General features: G+C 33.6%; 4 protein-coding genes across 8 annotated transcripts in view; 1 reads left to right on the top strand and 3 right to left on the bottom strand.

The window, feature by feature from the left end:
- Nucleotides 1–10,769, bottom strand: part of TfIIEalpha (transcription factor IIEalpha) — a 24,147-nt gene extending 13,378 nt beyond the window's left edge. For all 3 annotated transcript variants that reach the window (XM_088228380.1, XM_088228381.1, XM_088228382.1), the window contains exon 1: nt 10,626–10,769. The gene's annotated coding sequence lies outside the window, so the exon portion shown is untranslated. The remainder of the gene's footprint in view (nt 1–10,625) is intronic.
- Nrk (Neurospecific receptor kinase) lies at nt 898–10,210 on the bottom strand. The gene has a single exon (XM_088228379.1). It carries the CDS (start codon nt 9,965–9,967, stop codon nt 7,982–7,984), a length of 1,986 nt encoding a protein of 661 aa, XP_088084505.1. The 5' UTR covers nt 9,968–10,210; the 3' UTR covers nt 898–7,981.
- On the top strand, nt 10,336–20,661 carry LOC148280430 (rab-like protein 3). Of its 3 annotated transcripts, none has more exons than XM_088228387.1 (6): nt 10,336–10,677; nt 14,971–15,180; nt 16,300–16,442; nt 16,529–16,665; nt 19,687–19,741; nt 20,355–20,661. In XM_088228387.1, the coding sequence occupies exons 1-6, from the start codon at nt 10,632–10,634 to the stop codon at nt 20,502–20,504; spliced, it is 741 nt and encodes a 246-aa protein (XP_088084513.1). In that variant the 5' UTR covers nt 10,336–10,631; the 3' UTR covers nt 20,505–20,661. The 3 variants fall into 3 exon arrangements, with proteins under 3 accessions (XP_088084513.1, XP_088084514.1, XP_088084515.1); XM_088228388.1 differs by having other exon boundaries at nt 10,352–10,567; XM_088228389.1 differs by lacking the exon at nt 10,336–10,677 and adding an exon at nt 13,535–13,968 and having other exon boundaries at nt 14,912–15,180.
- The window catches only part of LOC148280429 (uncharacterized), a 15,325-nt gene continuing 13,411 nt past the window's right edge, over nt 20,353–22,266 (bottom strand). Inside the window, exon 5 of the mRNA XM_088228386.1 lies at nt 20,353–22,198. The gene's annotated coding sequence lies outside the window, so the exon portion shown is untranslated. The remainder of the gene's footprint in view (nt 22,199–22,266) is intronic.

Below are 22,266 nucleotides of genomic sequence, written 5' to 3'. Positions count from 1 at the left end.
ATTGATTAAAGTTTTGTCAGAATTTTTTTTTGGATTACTTAATTATTCATTATTTGTAACAGAATGCAAAAGTTTAATTTCATGCGAATGAAAAGAATGATTTATATTTATACGATTTGCAAATTTAGAGAAGCTATTTATTTTATTTATCTATTGCTGGAAAGTCTACCAGTGCTCTTTAACTTATGCAGTTTGGGTAATATTTTACTATTACAATCTCCACATGCAATTTTTTATAAAAGGTCTATTTTTGATTTGGAGTTGCCAAGAATTTTTCCTAAATTGTTTGTATAGAATGCGGGTTATGCTTATTTAAAGATGTTGAACTGGTGAATAGAAGTTTTTATATTTTTATTTGTGGAATACAAGTTTTTTCTATAAATGGACTATTGTATCGATTATTTTTTCATTTATTATATTTAACTTGCAGTTATAATTTATTTTATTAAAGGAAATATTAATTAATCGGTTTAACAAAGAACAAAAACTGGCCATTTTGGGTGCAATAGGATCTAAGGAATTTGCAGGAATTACAGTATCGATACGTGTATGTTTACGGTAAATACTAAATTATAATTTATAACTTTGAGAGATTTAAGAAATTAAAGGTATCTTTATTATTTCTAAAGCAAATTTTATGTTTTTGTGTAGTGTATTATATGGGTAAGAAAGGAATCCAATTGCTTATCAGTTCCTACGGAAATACAAAAAGAAAGATTTTTGCATCGTATCGTGATGAATAGTGGAGTAACTATGCAACCCGAAGCGTAAGCCCAGCCATGGATTAACATCGACGGCAAAGCCAAATATCCATGGTTCCAAACTCATGCTATGGGCCCTGATTACAATGGGAAGTTAACAGAGTTATCTTTGACTGTCTATAAAGAAAAATCGATATTTGTGTAGGAAAATGAGTATATTTGCATGAACATTTAAAGTAAATTCATCGGTAACCTATAATTGAACATGTTTGGAGATCGCTACCAACCAAATTTGCTACGTTTGAGCCGAGCATTGAAGAAAAAATATCTGCAATACGAGGAGAGACACGACTTAGTAATTTTGCAGCATGACAACGCTCAGCCGCATGTTGCGAGGCCAGTCAAAACATACTTGGAAACGCTCAAATAGGAAGTCCTACCCCACCCGCCCTATTCACCGGACATTTCTCCTTCTGATTATCACTTGTTCCGATCGATAACTCATGGCCTGGCGAAGAAGCACTTCCATTCTTATGAAGGTGCCAAAAAATGGCTCGATTCGTGGATTACCTTAAAAGATGAGTCATTCTTTCGAGATGGTATTCGTATGCTGCCAGAAAGAAGGGAGAAAGTAGTCGCTAGCGATGGTCAATATTTTCAATGACGTGTTCTTTACTAATTAAAAAAAAAAGCATTTTCACAAAAAAATAGCGAGAACTTATTCAAGTCCGCGATATAACTATATACTTATTACACATCTTGATGTTATGGATAACTTAAATAGTGCCATTTTTGTAATATAATACCTCAAGGGCACTTAACACTGATCCAATAGACATATAAATTTAATTGAAACATTTAAATTTGTAATTTAAATAAAACAATTTATTTTGTTATCACCACATGCTACGGATTTATTCAAATGATTTGGAGAACAAGTGGGTTTTAAGTTTTTTTCTAAACATCACTTCACTCTCACAGCCTCGCACCTCTGCTGGGAGAGCATTCCATGCCATAGGGCCTGCGGCCGCAAATGCGTTCACCGAATTTTGTGTGCTGTTTGTGTAGAGGTATAATAACTTTTCCTCTCACCGTAAATGTAGCTGATCTAAGCATAAGACGTCTGTCAGCTAGTTCATCTGGAATGCATAGTTCCCTTAGATACTTCGAAGCAGAGTTGTGGAGTGACGTATACATTTGCCAACAGAGTTTGTATTCCACCCTCTGTGGACAACGTAGCCAGTGTAATTACGAAGTAGTGGAGAGATATGACTGAACTTAAAGATTCTGAAAATAAGTCTCACTGCGGCATTTACTACAGACTGTAGGCGAGTCATTTTGTTCACTGGCAGACCTGCGTAGATACCATTAAAATAATTAACCCTAGACACTACAAACACATTTATTAATTGATGGGCAGCATCAACCGGAAAATTTTTGCGCATGGTATTAAATTTGCCTCAGTTGATAGAAGCATGAACTTATCGTTCTACTAATTTGAGCGTCAAGAGAAAGGTCAGAATTAAGAAAGACTCCCAGTAGTTTAACGGTGGGTAAAGGGGTACTCCTTTCATCAGATAGCGCCGTATCCTGAATCAAATTCTTTTGTCTGGCTGAAGCCATCCATAGTTGTTCCGTATTAGATGGATTTAATGTAAGTCTATTTTCAGCCATCCAGTTTCCTATTTTTTCAGTGCATCCATCAATTAAATTAACAAGCACACTTCTTTTGCCTGGTTTGCAAAAAAAACAATCTGCGTAGCAATGAGACCACAATCCGCTTTCTTTGATAATGTTCTCTATATCTTTAGCGTATAGGAGATAGAGGAGTGGTCCGAGTACTGACCCTTGAGGTACTCCAGTAGACGCCTGAAAATTGGGTGAGCTTTTACCCTGGAACACAACCGCACATTCTTTTTCATTAAGATATGAACTGAACCACATATGTGCCTGATCACGGACACCATAAGTTTTCTTCAGACCGTCAAGCAAAATATTATGATCTACAGTGTCAAATGCAGCACTCATGTCCAAAAGAGCCATCAACACCAGATTACCAGAGTCTACCGCCCCCGTCTCCGTGGAATGAAAACATCGATATGCCGATTGCCTTACCGAAAATAGAGAATTCTGCTCGATATAATATTTAGTAAGTATTGAAATATTTAGGACATTTCATATCTTGTAAGAATTGCATGCTTTGGTGGTCACATATAAATTGAAATATTTATAAATTATGTATAAAAAAAAAAGTTCAATCCTAATTTTTTTCATACTAAGCAGATTTTAGTTCCCAAAAAGTTGGGTATTTTGATTTATTTTGGCGATATCACTGGCGATCGACGCGACTTCTTTCACCGGCAGTATAAGAGTGGTCAGAGTATTATTACACATTTTATAGAAACATGGTGAGAGGAATGTTGAATATTATAAAAGTACACACTAACGTCACCCTAACTCGTAAAACTCATAAATATAAAAAATATAAAAATGATATTTTGACATTTTTTGTTAAGACTTCAAATAATCTATATTTGTTTAAAACTTAATCCACACACTGCTGCATTATTAAAAATATATTTATATGGAAAACGAACTTCACTACTGAAGTGGAAATTGTTTTGGCACACCCCTGAAAAAAAGTATGTTTGGGATTTACGAGTTTTAGAAGTTAGGCTGACAATATGTATGTTGTCATGAAATATTAGGTTATTGTACTTATTTTTATTACTACATAAAATGTTTAAAGTAGATATATTCTTCAGTCTCTTTTACATTTATTTTGACCGATGGGTCAGTAGTAAAAGAATGTACGATGTATATTATTAAATATTTATAAATGTACCTCACATTTTCACTTTGGCTTATATGAATAGATACAGCACAAACAAGTTTTTTTTTTTTTAAATGTATACCTATATGTGTATATCCACAATATTTACAGCGGTATAACTTAAAGGGAGAAAATAATCTTTAGGGTAACTTTTTATATAAAGAAAATCTTAAACTAAAAAATTAACCTAGTAAATATTGCACAACACTGAAGTTTCTTCTTAACAAAAATAAAAGTACATTGAGCTTCGATGCAGATAAGATATATTCATTTTAAAGATTTTTTAACAATAAGGGTCTACTGATAATCGTTAGAAGTATTTGTGGAATGTAGTTTTAAGTCTTCAGATAATAATAATATAATTTGCATGTTAGCGTTATTAGGATACAAGTTGTTTCCAAATATAAAACTAGCTTTTGGATATATTTATGAAAAACCGCAGACCATAAAACATACTCTACCATATTTATAATTATGAAAATGTTATTTTTAAAGCCTGTGTCAGAGGTGCGACTCTATAGGCAATCAAGTATTGTCGTAATTTACTCCACTGGATAAATTAAACAAACATGAAGTCATTGACATATTAATACATAGAAATAAAATAATTTTAAAAGTAGTGACACAAAAATGTATCCATAGTTACTGCGTTTGTTTATTTACACCAGGGCTGCATTCAACGAGCATGCATATACTACAGAAAATTGGAGGATACTCATTTTTGGTATACGTATTTTAATGTAAACATTAACATTAATTTTTGGTGGATCCCTATCAGATTTTTCCTTACATTTTTTATTATTTTGACCCATTTATTTATTTTCACCGGATTTTGGGGAATGCAAAAATAATATAATTATATTTTAAAAACATATTCCTATCAGTGCATCCCTGTAAGTCGGAAGAGCTTCGCAATTGTGCCACTAGGTGTAGTTTGACGTTAAGATTTTATTGATTTATATTTGAATATAAATCATTTATATTTATATTCAAATAATCATTCATATTTGAATATAATTGTTTTAAGCTTTGAATAAATATTTACCTATGAAAAGTTACCACAATCCTTTTTACAATGTTTATCCGAAAGGTTTTTACGCGCTTTGATGACACAAGAAGGCATTTGGTTTTGATTCTTTGGTTTCATTTGGTTTTGGCTGGTGGTCGAAGAACAACTAAATACGCATCAGGGATGACTGAGCGTTTGGGAATGAGTTATGTTTATGTGTCATGATTTTTGAGGGGCAAGTCTATGTGTATTAATATGTCAATGTATTAAGTGCAACAATCTGGTTAAGCAGCTGTTGAGTTGAGAAAAATGTACGCGATTCAATACCCGGTGAGGCTGAGATTGTGAAGTATTTATTTAAGCATTATGTGAAGTTTCCCTGAAATATTTCATAGTCCCTGGACGGGCACTTGAAGCACAAGACTGATTATCTTACAGTCATGTATATTACACAAGGGTTCATCGATAGTAAACATAGAATTTGTTGACATCAAAATACTAAACAATATTTTTCTTAAAAATTTAAAGACAGAAACATCATACTCCGTTTCCAGACTTAATGGTGCAAAGGGCACTGCATTTATATGTCAACAGCGGCGTATCTTAATATTTTTTGTTATATGATGGTAAGATGATAAGTCACTTCAGGTACCAATCCAGGCACTATGAAATATTCTGGTGTAAAAACACCTCTTTTAATAAATATTTCTTGCCAATTATGTAAGGATTGGACCGGAGACCTTTTGCATGGTAAACAAACACGCCAACGATAGCAACAATTCATGGCCTCTTTTTTACTGTTATTACTGAGTTTAAATATATACATGCACTTAACATGGCGGGATGTTGTTTTACTAACAAGACTTGGACGGTGTTATGCAATGGTCAATTGAACGACACAATTCTGTTTTCCGGTTTTTAAATTTAACCCTAAAATTAAGATCCATATTTCACTCTGTAATAAACAGTTAAAAGTTTTTGATTAAAGGGAAAACATATATATATGTCAGAAGAAAAATTACATGAATAATCTGGGCCGCAATTACAAACGCAATCTTCATCGGTATATACAGAGACAGCATATTTAACTTTCCTACTATCTCTATCTACCTTGGTATGCTCTACCCATCTGTCGATACGTGTCTTCATTACGTCATATGATCATATTCGACCAATAAGTGACGCCGAAACTTAAAAAGACTACTTAAACTTAACTACTCCGCGTTCAATGCTAAATTAAAATAAAACTTTTTCAATTTTACTAAAATTAGATGCGTCCCCTTGGTACATATCGATGTTCCTACTTAAGGTCAGTAGTGTATCTTCGTAATCGCTGGGAATAATTTATCTTCAACTATACTACCACGGTGAAAGTACGACGTCCTTAATTTCCGATTGTAATCGTGGCCCTGGATTTAATAAACAAAATTTGTTACACAAGACTTTATTTTAGTGCTAAAATGAGTATTGCAAAACACCGTCCACTTATTCACACACAATAACATGAAATGGAAAAATATAACATCTTTAATTTTAAAAGAAAAACAGTTATTTACAAAATACTGGAACCACAAATTTTGATCTAATTTCAAATCTATCAGTTAATCATCATCATCATTCCCTTTTGCACCTAATGGTGCATAGAGCACTGCATTGGTACACCAATCGCAGCGTATCTTGATCATTTTTGTTACACGAAGATAAGATGATTAGTCTTACGCTTCAGGTACCAGTCCAGGAAGTATGAAATATTCTAGTGTGAAAACACCCTCTAAATAGAGGCTTGGCAGGTTATTCCTTTATAAAAAAAAATATTAAAAAAATTTCATATCAACCATGTCAGGAATCGAACCCGAGACCCCTTGAATGGTAGGCAAATGCGCTGATCATTCTACAATGCCAACCGTTAAAGTATGCATAAATTAATACCAAAGAAAAAAGATCAATATAATTAAGTATATAATCCCGTTTTATAATAAAAAGAACTGAACACTAAAAAAAAAACTCCCTAATTTTATTGAAAAGATACAGTATATAACATTGTTCAGTAGAAAAATATAAATTAATCTATAGGAAAACTATAAATCATATAATTATACTTAAACCGGAGTTGCGCTTACACTTTTTGCAATTAAAGAACATTAATTTGTGTGCATTTAAAGTCTTTTTGGCAAGAACTCTATATTGTTAGTAATATAGAGAAATGAAAAAAAACTAAAATTAATCAAAAAGTTTTGCCCATATTGAGTAAAAAAAGTGTATCCTTAACGTATATATTTAAGTTTGTATTGTACATGTCTTTTCTCTCTTTGAAACAAATTAACTTGTAAACAATAATATATTAAAATGTAATTGCCTAGCTTGGAATGCGGTATGTACTCTTGTAAGCTGGGCAAAATTTCTAATAAAAAAATGTTAATATGGTTAAATGTATAAACAAAAAAAAAAAGTCTTAGCCGGAATAAGAAACTTGGGTTTTAAGTTCCACATTGCCTATAAGACAGAAAAATGAAAGATAATTTGTTTACTTCACATTAACTCTCATCGGAAACTTTATTTCTTAAAACCTGTGAGTACTTGTATATATATCCCAAAATAACTAAAATGTATTAAATGCAAATACTTAACAGTAAGAAATTAATGAAATATGTAAATAGTAAGTAAATTATGCCTTGCAGAGTGACAATAAGTTAAAAAAAATAATGTGATGTATTAAATTAACAAGCAACCAACTGCTTAATAAATAAATATTTCAAAAGAAATACCTGGAATATCACCAAGTTGAGGAAAAAATACAATTGGATGTTAACATAAGTTGTGTCCGTTTTTTTCCAAAAGAAGAGAGCAAGAGGACACAAAGAAAGGACAAAAAATTAGTCAAAACTGTTTTCTCCTTCATTATTTTACAACAAATTAGTCGATAATTCATGGCATCTTCACCATACGCTGAGCAAATACCACGAGCAACTTTGGCAGCGTCATTCTCTCGATTGAATGCAAACAGAAAGAGGTGTCGGAAATGCTCACTTTCGTCTACTTGACATTCCATTTTGGAGGCTTGTAATCAAATAAAATAATCGATCAGCCCGAATAAAATAATGATAAGCCCCCTTTAAAAAAAAAGTTGATTTCCAAGCCCAGGAAAATTCTTAAAAGGGTAGCGGCAACTCGGTCCTTACACAAGTCATATTTTGTAAAGCTAATTAATAATTTATGTAATCAACACAAAATCACTGAAACCGGTGAAAAGTAAAAAAATAAAGTTCTCTCAACATAATTATTTTGGCAGTGTTACAATAAAATTAAAAAAAACAAGTCACTCGGTTAACTCTACAAGATCCACAAAGTGTAAAAATAGAATCTTATTAAAATTAAGAATACGAATATACATGCTTACGTAATTAGTTCGTAATTGTTTTCTGGGGTCTGATTAAACATTTATCGAAACACTCCGGAGTAGGAAACATGAGTTCTTTCAATTTGGAGCTGGATTTTATCCAAAGCTTGTTGAATGTCTCTAAAGTTGGGTCGGTTGGAGGGCTGGTGGTGCCAGCACATGCGCATCAGGTCATGCGCGCAGCGCGGAGTATTGTCCGGACACGCCAGCATGTTCCCTTCCTTCAGGAAGCGCACAACCTCCTCGTGAGTCATGCCGAAGTACGGCTGCAGAGCGAAGGAGAAGATCTCCCACAAACACACTCCGTACGCCCACACGTCCGACTCCAGCGTGTACTTGTTATACAGAATGCTCTCTAGGGGCATCCATCTCACCGGAATAGCGTCGTGTTCGTCGCCCTTATAGTAGTCTTGCAGGTAAATCTTATGCGAAAGGCCAAAGTCGGCAATTTTCACTACCATACTGTCATTTATTAAACAGTTCCTGGTGGCTAGATCCCTGTGGACAAACTTGCGGTCAGAGAGGTAGACCATGCCGCAAGCTATCTGTCTAGCGATATTTAACAGGTCTATGTGGGACAGTTGAATACGCTTCAACAATTTGGTGTCTTCCTGCGGCTCGCTGCAAGGTGCGGAGTAGCCGTCGGCCGTGCTGCTCGCTCGTAAAAACTCGTTAAGATCTCCACGGCCCATGAACTCGAATAACAGACACATAGGCTTGCCTATAGCGCAGACACCTAGAAGTTTTACTATATTTGGATGGTCGAAATCGGCGAGAAGACACGCTTCCCTCTCAAAGTCCACTTGTAAATCTTCGGAAGCCTCTTCCTTGAGCATTTTAACAGCAACTAGAGTAAATTCTTCCTCGGCAGTTAATCCGGGAGCTTTGGCTTGAAAGACTCGCCCGAAAGCTCCTTGACCGAGGTCTCTGATGTATATGATGTTGTTTCTAGGAAATTCTAGCTTTTCTAGCTTGGGATTGAGCTGGGCACTTGTACTGTGGTAAGCCAAATTACTCGGCAACTTGTCGAGATCGATACCCGCATCTGCCCGGCGTGCCGAAGACACATTGACGGAGTAACGGTTTTTAAACAAGTAATGACAAAACAGAGCTATCAGCAATACAACTAGAATTATTCCCAGTCCTGTAAAAGAAGCGACGAGTATAAAGAGGGGAGTGAAGAAAGCTTCCATTTGAATTTTGTTTCTCCCGCTATCCTCGGAGGAGTTACCACACGAAGGAATATCGCAATACTCCCATCGCACGTTAGGATCTAGTGTATAACACCATGGCTTGTTCACTTCTTCACCGGCATTGCGGCAGTAATTCTCGGAGTTTTGCACCTCGGGGAACACCAAAGGCGGTTTTAGGTGTTCGTGAGGAGTCTGAGACTCCCAGCGCTGGCAGGCGAGTCCTGACTGAGTCACATTGACTGTACCTTGGTAGAATCTTCCATTTCCCAAGATGCAGTCGGTAGTAATTTCGTCAGTTTTCATTTCAGTGAGACCGATGTAGGAACAAGTTGGATACTTTCCCTTTCCTGGATATCTGGGCAGTGTGTCACAATCCGGTAGTCTGAAATGACCCTTTGATTTGAAATACACTCCCCTGTGCTTCTTATCTTCTATCAGAGCCCAGTCGTTGTAGCAAAATTGCATTTTGACAGCGATGCAGTCTTCGTAACACAGATCTAATCCGATAGCGACGCCCTCCTTGATGGAGCATTTAGGGAAGGCGTAAGCGCAGAGCATTTTCTCAGCCGCACTTCGACAGGGACCGACGAGTCCCGATATCATTTCTTTCCAGAGACCTGTCGTGATTCTTTCATTTTCTAACCCACTCATCATGTTATCTTTTGCACTGAACCATACCAGACCATTGGTATAATTTTTACAAATATTACCTCCATAAAGAGAACAAAATCCACTGTGCTGTGTCAATTCAATTTCTTCGCTGGCCGACATCAAAAAATGAGACGTCAAACTTATAAACAAAATACAAACTACGGGGTAGTTGAAATTCGGCATTTTGATAACAGTTCACCGAATATCTACGCAATAAATAAAAGCCATGGTTTAATGTTTCGATCGCAGACTTGCGAAACAAACACTCCTTTCAGCGATTCAGTCGAATTACAAATTCGATATTGATTTCGGTACATTGCCAGATGTGAAAACGCAAACTATCGTATTTTTCCTATAATACAAACGATGGATAAAAAACACAGAATAAAATAACAACAAAAAATATTGATAATAAAAAAAATACGACCTTCCAATCGGTTTGTTTTTATTGTTTGATTAAAATGTATAAACAATCTTATACTGTAAATAAAAATGAGGAAAACATTATATTGTCATTTGGCAGCACCAAAAACTATTTAAAATGTATCAGTAATCACATTTAATTTTATTGGTAGTAAACTGGTAAGAGGCTTCGTTACATTGATCTACGTCACTTTTGAAATATACAAATATGTAAAAAATAATATATAAATGAAAACAGTCAAAACTTATATTATAATAACATTACTGGTAATTTTCATAGACACTGAAGATACCAACATAGCGAAGCTAAATAAAGTTAGTGTAGTTCTTCGGTGGGACGTTCTGCGCTGGTTCTGTGAGGTGAAGTTATTTTGTTGGGTAGATTGGCCAATAAAAATATGATTAAAAGTGTATTTACCATGTGATGGCTGCTATTGACAAAGTGAGAGTGATTGTAGTAGGAGATTCTGGTACATATTTCTCTCTAATCCAAATATATGCGCATCTTTATATGCCATCCGGCCTTTAGAAGCTCAACGCGACAGCACTGACCGCCACCACCAAATTGAAATTGACAGATAAACATTTTAACCAACTTAACGTACTCCTAACAAACAATTTTCAAATGCTTCCCGCGTTCTTAATTTTTTGGCGAACCTTTATAATTTAGGAAACAATAATGACGTGTGCATATTAAAAACGAGATACTGGTATGTTTATACTACTATCACGCCATTTTCCCCATAGGGCATATGATGAAACTCCACATTGTGTGTCTATCTTGGAATACAATCCTTATATGATACTTTATTAGGGTTATATTATTATTTGTTATTTTACCATGCCAAGTCTTTTGGCTGTCTTCATCTTACATTGCCACTCACACTCGCTACATATATAGATATTTATTTATTTACCTACTCTTTCATCGTTCGTGCGATATATGGCGTAATCATGCCGTGGGTGACTATTTCTATCTAACTAATACCTGACCTGTAACTTATAGATGGATTGGTTACCGATTTTAATACCTGACTAATACCTGACCTGTAACTTATAGATGGATTGGTTACCGATTTTGCTGCTTCATTCTTCTAGCAGCGGTACGTGTCAGTACATTACATATGACCATAAAGCACTGAGGTATAGTTAAATAGAGATGATGCTTCATGCATTGGCTCAAGTCATTGACATAATTATACATAGACGCGCCCTATAGAGTAGAATATGTTAACAGGCTGTGACACGAAAACGTACCTGACCTGTAACTTATAGATGGATTGGTTACCGATTTTAATACCTAACTAATACCTGACCTGTAACTTATAGATGGATTGGTTACCGATTTTGCTGCTTCATTCTTCTAGCAGCGGTACGTGTCAGTACATTACATATGACCATAAAGCACTGAGGTATAGTTAAATAGAGATGATGCTTCATGCATTGGCTCAAGTCATTGACATAATTATACATAGACGCGCCCTATAGAGTAGAATATGTTAACAGGCTGTGACACGAAAACGTACCTACAATTACTTAGTTTGTTTCTTAAACCAGGCCTGCATTCAAAAATAATGCTACCAAAAATTGGAGGATAATCATTTTTGGTATGTAAATAGTTCGTATTTTATCGTTAATAATAAATAGATGAATTTTTGGTGGGTCCCAATTAGAGTATTTTCTTGAATTCCTTATAATTTCGACCCATTTATTTCTTTTCACTGGATTTTGGGGAATGCAAAAATAATATTAACTCACATTTATTATATTTTTAAAACGTATTTCTATCAGTGCAGCCCTGTAAGAGCTTGGCAACGGCGCCGCTAGTCATAGTTTGATGTTTCCAAAAAAATAATATTTATATTTTAATATCAATTGTTTTGAGCTTTTTAATCACTCGTGAACAAATATTTAACAATGAAAAGTTATACAATCCTTTTTACAATGTTTATCCAAAAGGTTTTTAAATGCTTTCATGACACAAGCAGGCATTTTGGTTTCAATATGCCGCATTAACATTGCCATGCAATACGCGTTGTAGAGTAAAAAGGACTAACGATCTATGCCGCTTCACAATCAATTTTAATATGTATGCTATTTCGCACCGTTTCACATTTGCTTAGCTTGTACAAAAAAAAACTTGCAGATCAAGACCCAGGGTTGATGCTGCTTACAAATCACCTTTTTGTAATGAAATTCTTTATTTTTAAAATTTTTGAGGATTTTCATATTTTTTTTACTATCAATGAAATTTAAGTATGTAGCATAGAATTAAGAAAAGTCCAGAAGCCGCATACGAACATCAAAAGAAGGCGACTAAACTACTCATAAATGAGTAGGTTTACGTTTTGACCCATTAGTTTCTTTGTAGACGTCGCTCAGTACGCAACTCCTGATTCGAATTTAACCATGCCGTGTTGTATCCTTTTAAAGTGTAACTGCTAGGATCTTAAAGAAACAGGATGCAATCACATTTCATGTGTAATTATCAAATAAATGTGTTTGTCACAAATGCATTACTTAAAAATTGAATTATTTTTCCATCTGTCAGATTGTCGAAGAAATTAAATGGAAATTTCGTAAGTGTTGCCAGGGTAGTAAATTTTTTTACCCTACTTTGCTCATATAATAAGAGACATAATTAAAATTGAACCTCGGATTAAACAACTCTGTGGTGGACATTTGACCTATATTATCTTTAAAACATCAAATATTATTTAACATGATGTAAAAATATCCGTTTTATGTAAAATAAAATTTGTTATATTTAAAGTTTAAAGTTCATTAATTCAACTACTCTTATTAAATGACCCTTTACTTATCTACTCTGTTGTGTCAATCAATATTTCCGCGTGCACAATAAAATTTTAGAGAAATTAACAGATTGCTTTTTTTTTACCTTACATTTGTGTTGCGATTATATTTTTTCCCATTTGGCAACATTACGCGGCGACTTCACGAATGCTCGCGGCGAAAGTGGGGCAATGTGGGGACATTTTTGGACACAGTCCGATGTATTCTAATATGATTCTACGCTCCTTCTGGACTATTCTTAATTCTATGATATTTAGATTAGGAATTAATTGATTCTGTATAATTAGCTTTCTAAATCTTATGATTAAATTCCAATGCAAGACTTTCGGAGACACGAAATTATTAAATGGGTATTTGCGAGTGATCTTTCAATTTTGAAAATACATCTTTTATACTGTCGGCGCTGCATGCCCCACCATTCAACCCTGCAGCGTGAGCCTTAGGCCGTCACATACCACATAGAGAGAGAGAGCGGTAGAGGAGGCCGCTCGGCCGCTCTATCTGTCTCCCTCCCTGTCACGTATGTACGCATTTCCCCCTTCCAGTCTAGTTATCCATTCCATTTTAGTCGACCAGTTCAAAAACCGTTTGGATGCTTTTTTGAAAAAAGAAGTACGCAGACAAAAAACAGTACACAAGATATAGGCGCATCAGCAAAGGCTGCATGCCTTTAATGAATAATAATAATAACTCTCACGGCAGTCTAGCGGCGCTAGCGCAGCGCGAAACAATGAGTATTAAAAAATCCTTAAACTAATTTATTTAAACTAAATACGTATTCTAAATGCCTGGTATGGAAAAGGCCACCCCCGTAAGCAACAAATACTAGTCTTTATTGAAGGGAAGCACATTTCTAACACATACCAAGGTCCCTAATGCTAATCACATAATTTAGCGCGGTGGCGGTCCCTAGAAAGGCCGTTTTCCCGTGTTGACGTCCGGAACAGGTATTCTTACCTTTTATTTTAGTAAAAAAAAAATATTGACCAAAAATAAATTTAAATCCTTTTTTTTAATTTCACAGTTCATGCTCGGTTCATATTCTTTTCAACTGTATTAGATTTTTGTATTTTGACTATCGATATCTGGCTCATAGTCAGGTATGAACTTAATACGACGCTTGATAATGCCACGGCTGCGCAATCACCATGTAAAGCGCCCTTGAGGTATTATATTTCGAAAATGGCGCTATATAAGTTATCCATAATAATAATAATAATAATAATAATGTTTTATTTCCCTCCTGACAATTTCTGAAACGTAAAATAAAATATAACAGTAAAAGAAAAAAAAATCTATTTTTTTATGTTTATGCAATCCTGAAATCTTCATTACACATAATCATCATAATCAAAAATAATTTCAAATCAGAACTTGAAGTGTAATAATTGACAACCCTGTTTTAGAACATTTGAAAGAAAATTAATTTAAACTAAATAAAGACTCATTTACTGGATGAAATGATATTCCACCAGCTTTCCAAATATTTGTGGATGTATTTTTGCATTATCTTACGGCAATTTAATGGAAATTTAACTAATGCAATTATAGAACAAATTAACATCTGCCTGTAAAACACAATTTTCCACCAAATACAAGACATGCTCCAGAACCTAGGTTGAATGGAACACAAGTCGGGCGTGTAGTGCTGCATCTAGTATATATATGTACATAATATACATATATCCATATATATATATACATATGTGTGTATATATCAATGCCATAAAGGCTCCCTTTACTCTTTTTTCTTCCATCACCATTCTTACTCTCTCTTCTAAATGTAGAGGCAACAACTTCCACTCTTCAATCGAGCGGAGTGTGTAGTCCTCTAGACAAAGATTAAAGCCGGTGCAGGTATGTGATTATAGCCCAGTTACCATTCCTCAGATAGTCCACAACAACACTATCCTAATGTTTCTACTAAAATCGCATAAATTATATATCAGGTGTAGGTAAAACTTCATTGAATCATCTGATATCTCAAAATGAGCCACTGACTTCTCCTGGCTGGACTATTGGATGTTCGGTAGAAGTAAAGCTGCATAAGTACAAGGAGGGGACCCAAGCGCAGAACACTTACTTCGTAGAGCTGTGGGACGTAGGTGGCTTCAGTAACCACCGGAACGCGCGGGGTGTATTTTACCAGCCAACTCATGGTGAGAATAATCAATCTTATACTTTGTCATTGCGTGTTATCCAATTTTTTTTTAATTTAGTATAATTTCAATTTATTTCTTCTGAATATAATTTGTTTGTATGTGTACTCATTTAGTGAACATGTAATATTTCTTTACAATCTCACTGCAACAAATAACAACTTTAACATCATCTTTAACATGAGAAAAAAAATATTCAGTAAAATTATAAAATTTTGGCGTTGAATTTTACAGGACTTCGACTCACATGTTTTATTTTGAAGCAAATACAACAAAAGTGCTGTTAAACAGTTTTTTTTATTTATTTAGTTTTCTGTTCATTATTTAAATCTCATATTGAAGTAATAAATTTTCTTTAAAAACTCAACATAGTGACTGTAGTCATGTAGAGCATTAAGACATTGTATTTCTTAAAAACGACTTTATTCTTTTCAAATTGAAAAGCGGCATTCAGTTTTCACGGAAGTCATTAAAAGTGTACAAACACTTTACAGTAACTAAGAAGTTTCACTAAACACTCGTAATAAATTATTCTTTTGTAAATAGTTGGAATATGAACAATGCTCCATCAGTGGCTGAGAATCAGACACATTGACCACTGATAACATAATGTAATAACTGATCAGAACTAAGCCCTCGATCCTTGAAAAAGTAACAGGCTTTTCTTTCGTCTTTGATAATATAATAAAACACCAATCCAAGATGCGAAGAACATGCATCTTCCTTACTCTTCTAACCTATATACCATATTACTGTGTACTGCCAGGGTTTTTGAAAATACACGCGTACTGAGAACCTTTTACAACTCGTAGTAGAAATGCAATTAACCTTGAAACTATAGTCACCATATAATACAAGCTACCTACACTAAGCTCAAATGTGTAATATGTTTGAATTTAAAATCAATTATTTATTGTATATTTTTGTAAAAAGTCTATTCTTAAACTATTATTTCTGTAAAATATAAATTATTTAAAAATAAACGCCGATTTTCAGCAATGAACTGAATTGAAACTGGTCATGGGCATGGTGTAGGATTTCACCCCGTTTTCCAATGTGATGAATTGCAACATGGTTATTTAGCGTATTCATATATTTAAAGGGTTTTGTGTTTAATAGGAATGATTCTAGTTCACGATCTAACAAACCGAAAAAGCCAACAAAACTTGCAGAAATGGTTAACAGAAGTGTTGAACCGAGAATCTGGAGGAAAATCAAGCAACGTGGATGTTGACCCGGAGCAGTTTGTTGGAACCACTCAGGTTTGGTGTTATTATTTCTGGTGTGTGTCCATGAAATTCACTGTGTAATTGGTAATCTTGGTAATGTGATTGTCGTTCCTTTTTAGATTCCAATTCTAGTGATAGGTACCAAATGGGATTTAGCTGAAGAAAAACAGAGAAACAATCAGTATAGAAGAATGGTTGGAAGTATAGCGGAACAATGCGGGGCCGATGAAATATTTGTGAATTGTCACCAAACAAGGTTTGCTTGCCATGATATTCATTCATTTTTACCAAACACAATAGACAAAAATCTTCCTTAAAGCTCCCTGTACACGAATCGTGAAGTTGACAGAGTACGAGAGCGTAGAGGGTCACCTAATGTTACTTCACTTTGCATCTGGCAGTAATACTTACAGTATCTGATAGCCGTATCTGATAGTGTAGAGATAGTTTAAACTTTTACCATATATTTATGAACATAACAATTTCATTGGTAATAAAATTAATGGTTTTGTTATAAAAAAATAGCCAACGACAATGTACTTCAGTTATGGTTTATTGTTTTATAAGATGAATAGCTAGAGGTATTTTGCATATTTAAATTATGCTGCATGTTGTTTTGTATTATTTAATGACGCTAACTAGTTTTCGTACAAAAAAGAAATAAACATTACAAAATAAGTCAAATTAACATTAAACTAAACTTTGAATAATGTATTTATTTTTAATTGTTAAATTTATAAATGCAAATAGGTAAATAAGAAAGTAAGAATTCAATAGTTGCAGTCCATAGAATACGACGCCAACACCACATTTTAAAAGAGCCAATTCTTGCACAGTCACTAGGATTTTAAGAGAGATGTAGAGAAATATTAGAAATATCAGAGTGCGAATTAGTTTTGGTGTGATTGGAAATTTTCCTATCTTTTAGTGTTGGGTAGGATACAATTTAAAAATTAGTTTGTTTCAAAGTCAGTTATCGACGAGGCAATTCTTTGAATGTTTTATCTAGAGTTGGTAGGAATCCTCTATTGCTTCGTCATAAGTGGAAGATGTTGAGGCATACACCCATATGTTTATGTAATATTTAATTTTGAGGGCCATTTTCAACGAGTTGTAAATAACTCACTATTAGAAAATGGAATCGAGTTGGGGTAGAGTGGGATTCGAACCACGGACCTTCGGTCCGTGAGTCCGAGACACTAGCCACAGGACCACAACCCGATGTTGTGTTTAGTTTTATGCTCATAATTCTATAATTTATCAGATTGTATCCAATTACCACCTTATTAATATTCTATGGGACTATAAAAGCCACACCATTCGCACTTCCGGACTAGTGTCCCGATTGACAGATGTCATTGTTATAATGGCCTGATCCAGTCCAATGTGTTTCACATACACCCAGCACACGTAGGTTTAGTCATTCCATTTCCCTTTTGATAATATTCTAAATATTTACATCAATAAATTAATATACCCAAAGATATTTTATATTATTCTGACATTTCATTGGATTATTATTGTTTTATTAAAAATCCAAAATTTAATATTGTGTCTTAGAGTCGTTTTGTAGCGAGTTCAAACTACGGTAAAAAAATAATTTGCTTATTGGTATCTGTTCATAGTAATTATCAGGGTTGTAACGAAGCTCCGCATCTGTGGAACCTCCGCTTACTTAAGAAGATCCGCATCCAGTTTTGCATAAATTATCGTTGATGTTTAACCGATGCGTATTCTACTGAACAAGTACTTTTCAGTTGTTATTTTTGATAATATTGTTTTAAATGTTATAAAACTTTATTATTATTTAACTTAATACTTATTATTTTGGCAGCTCCGTGGTGTTGTGGTTAAGACGCTTGACTCACGCACGGAATGTTCGGGTTCAATTCCCGGTGAAAAAACAAAAATTTAAATTTGTTTTTTTTCAAGCCTGGGTGTTCTGTGATGTAATTTGCCACTGTAATTGGGCCTTTTGGCCTGTTGTGGTGCAAAAATAAATAAAATAATAAATAAAACTTATTTTTTCACATATCAAAGTATTATTATGTATAAGATGTGATCTTTAGGTAGGTATATATTATATACCTATCAGGCGCTTTCTGTACATACGTACTGTAGATGCTCCTATTTAAAAATATTCCTAAAATTTTCGACCTATCAGGCGCTTTCTGTACAAACGTACTGTAGATGCTCCTATTTAAAAGTATTCCTAAAATTATCGCAGAAAATGTTCGAGCGCACGCAATTTACAATTTCAAACAATATTTTCAGTATACGTACCTAAATAAGTATGCGTATTTCCTATATCAAGGTACCTTGGCCTTGATAGTTAATAGTATTCATTTGATACGCTGGAATCTGGATACTACTATTCATTTTGAGTCCAGTATTTTATTATTAATCCAAATGTTCAAAATTCCACGCAGGCATTAAACTTCATAAAGCTGTCCTATTGTTCTATGAGACTCACGGAGATAAGAGCATCCAACTTGAGTATTGCAAAGAAAAAACAACTCTAATAACGTATACCATAAAGTATTAAATAGCGTGTTATTGAAATTTAACCAAAACTTTAGAACATCTTGAGTTTTAGGTACTGTCCAAATTTTTACAGCTTCACCGCTCGACGTGCCTCATCCTGAGCTCCGTTAATTTATACAAGATCAACTATTAATTATTATTATTATAATGGAAAACTTACAAGCGCACTTTACAAAAGTGATTGTATGCAATATTTATTTTAATTAGATATCTACCTATATATACTATTACACCCTCTAAATGTATAAACATGATTATTTTTTGTCAGCATCCCTACTGATAATAATCACCGCACGCACCTGATACCTATGTATACAGAAAAAGTTAAATTTACACAAACGCCTTAACGTAATGTTTAAATTTAGGTATTCTCCTTTCTTTTTGTATTTTTCTATTACATAAAACAATTGTATAATTAAATTTTGTGGCTTTGCCTTTTTTGATTAAATATTAAAACCTATCAGAAATAAACAAAAATGCTATTTTTATATTACTTTTTGCCTTTGTTATATTTTGTTTATAAAAAAAAATATAATTTTTCTTACAAATTTGCGTGTGCTTCTTTTTCTATACTGTTTCTCAAAATACCCGCATCCGCAGATGTCAATATCTAAAATTCGCATCCGCTGATGTCGAAAAAGTCACATCCATTACACCCCTAGTTATTATGTTTAAACATAAGGATCTTGCTCTGGAATTGTTTTTATTTATAAAACCAATTTTTGTTTCTTAGATCTCTGGCTCCTGGAACTTCTAGCGCTGTGAAACTAAGTAGATTTTTTGATAAGGTAGTTATTTCTATTCTTACCCGTAGACCTAAAGTTTTGATTTTGTGGCTGTAGGTCACGTGTAGCCAAATTAATATTTACTAATGTTTTTCTGGGTTGTTGGGTCTGGGAGGTGGTTCTGGGTCTCTATATAGTGCTCAGCTAGTGCTGATTTTTTCGGTTATCTCAAAAAAACGACACCAGTTCAGATGGTGGACACTGTAACGCTGTAAGAAGTGTCAGGGAGAAGAAGAATAAATACACAGCACAACAACACAGTAAAACATCACAAGTATCTAAAAGAATGAATTTAAACATTATTATAAGTGAGGCCATAAAAAACTAGTTGAGTTCTCTCTCTATATAATGAAAATTTTGTAAATAATAGGTACTACTTTGTATGACTGAGGCCGGGTTGTTTGATCATTAGTAAAAGTTTTGAAAAATTTCTTTCTTCCTACAAAACATATTCAGTGTTTAAAATGTTTATTTTGTCTTTTTTTAGCTATTATTAATTTTAAACTATGTATTACTAACGATCAAACAACAGGACCTTAGATATACTTTTTCTGAATGTAATTTCAATTTGAAAAATACTATTAATAAACCTATGTGTTTCGCCTTTCCTTTACAGGTGATTGAGCATCGTTACTACTCAAGGGATGGCATGAGTCCTTTTGCAGACAAGAAGATGACTTCTCCATTCGTATCACCATACTCTTCTCCACCTTCGAGCACTTATTCTTCTCCTTTACTGAGTCCCAAATTCTATCACATGGATTAAGTTTTATTTATTTATTCTAAAAGTTTTTATAAAATTATGTTTGAAATATTCTGTAATTACTATTACAAATCTTTTAATATCAATAAATAATTAGTTCACTTTTCGAAAGATGAACTTATCGACGAGGCAATGGCAATGTGTCTCTCTGAGAATATAATTACCTCTTTGTATATTTTGTTGTTTATATGTAGTTTATACGTAATTTAATGTCCTTTTTAACATATTTTTTTTTTGTTTTTTAATAAAATTGTACATACGTTTATTGGGGACAGAGAGCACTGCACTAAACTGTTATTTTTTAAACGTGAAGACGGAACAGCTTTATTTCTAAAACGGGAACTTAACAGTTACTGTTATTGCAATTTTTATTAAAAAAAACTAAATGCCTATATCCAGTTTGGATGCAGTTTTCAATCAAATACAATCTTGTGACGCGACGTGACATTCCGATGTTCTTTGGGTTAGTTTTTCATTATGTTCTTATATGTTTTTTTAAACAAAAACGCCATCAATCTGGTGTTTTTGTTTCAATATATTTGAATAAATTGTGACACGCAGTTGACACATGTGTAGGAAGATAAAGCCTTTACACCAATAAATTACGATGCAGTAAGATTAAAAATGTGCAATAGAAATATTATTTGGAGTGATGAACATAATGTGAAAAGAATATGGTTTGAATCTCAGAGTAATGATTCCCTAGAGAAGCCCTTTAGCTCTATTGCAAAGACTTAAGATGTAAGTACTTATACTGAACTCTATTGCATAGAACAAAAGCGTTTCAAATTTTTAGTTTGGTTTTTAGTTTAACAACAAACGTTTAATGGACGGTTTTGATTTGCACTTGCAGTTCTCGACCTGAGTACCTACGGCCTGTTGTATTGCTGTAAACTGTAGTTAACTTCATGGCCGATAATCGTTGAATGGTTTTTGTCCGTATGGGCGACTCTATTAGTCAGTGGTGTGTTATTACTTAAAGTTATAAAGTTTAAATAAAACTGCAGCATAAAAACTTCCATCAAGCTGAAATCGGTAGATTTGTTATCAGCTGGAACAGTTTCTCAAAAATAACTGGCGGGAGGAGAGGATGGCTACTGTTATGTCATAAAAGCCTATTGTTCAAGATTTTTAAAAATCTATAGAATTCGGTAGATTACTCCCAAAATCGGTATATCTACTGAAAAATCAGTAGAGTTGGCAACATGGCAACTGAATAAAAGTGTAAAACACTAAGTTTTCCCCCGCTGTATTTACTGGTTGAAATTCTGTGTTTTGTAAATAAAATTTCCCTTTTTTTCCCCTAAAATTTTTAAAACATTTAGGGGAAAAATCATTGTATGTGTTTCATTCATATTAAAAATGTTATTTTTGTGTTTTTAAATTTAAGTACCTACATACAGTTATTTAAACACGTTTTTTCTTTATAAATTCAATAAAAAAAGCATATTATAATATTGATTAAAAAAATACAAAATATTTTTAATGAAATACTTGCAAGTAGGTAAAAATATTCATAGTCCTCAATTATTACCGTTTTTACAATTTTTCTGCCAGTATATTTATAATTTAGCATATTAATAGTATATTTATAATATAACATTCATTTTATTTTTATGAAATTCATTTTTTCATACATTTTTAATTTCCTCACTTTTCTCACGTTTTCCTCAGTTTAAAACTTTTTTTGTTGCTCCCTTGAAAAACGTAAAAAGGGGGGTTTATTGTATATATAATAACTATTAATAATAAAATCATAAATAAT

Source organism: Micrasema longulum, unplaced genomic scaffold (genome assembly GCF_059751315.1).
Source record: "Micrasema longulum isolate JH-2025_06_02 unplaced genomic scaffold, ASM5975131v1 h1tg000580l, whole genome shotgun sequence".
Lineage (NCBI taxonomy): Eukaryota > Metazoa > Arthropoda > Insecta > Trichoptera > Brachycentridae > Micrasema > Micrasema longulum.
This window is presented reverse-complemented; position numbering and strand designations above follow the sequence as displayed.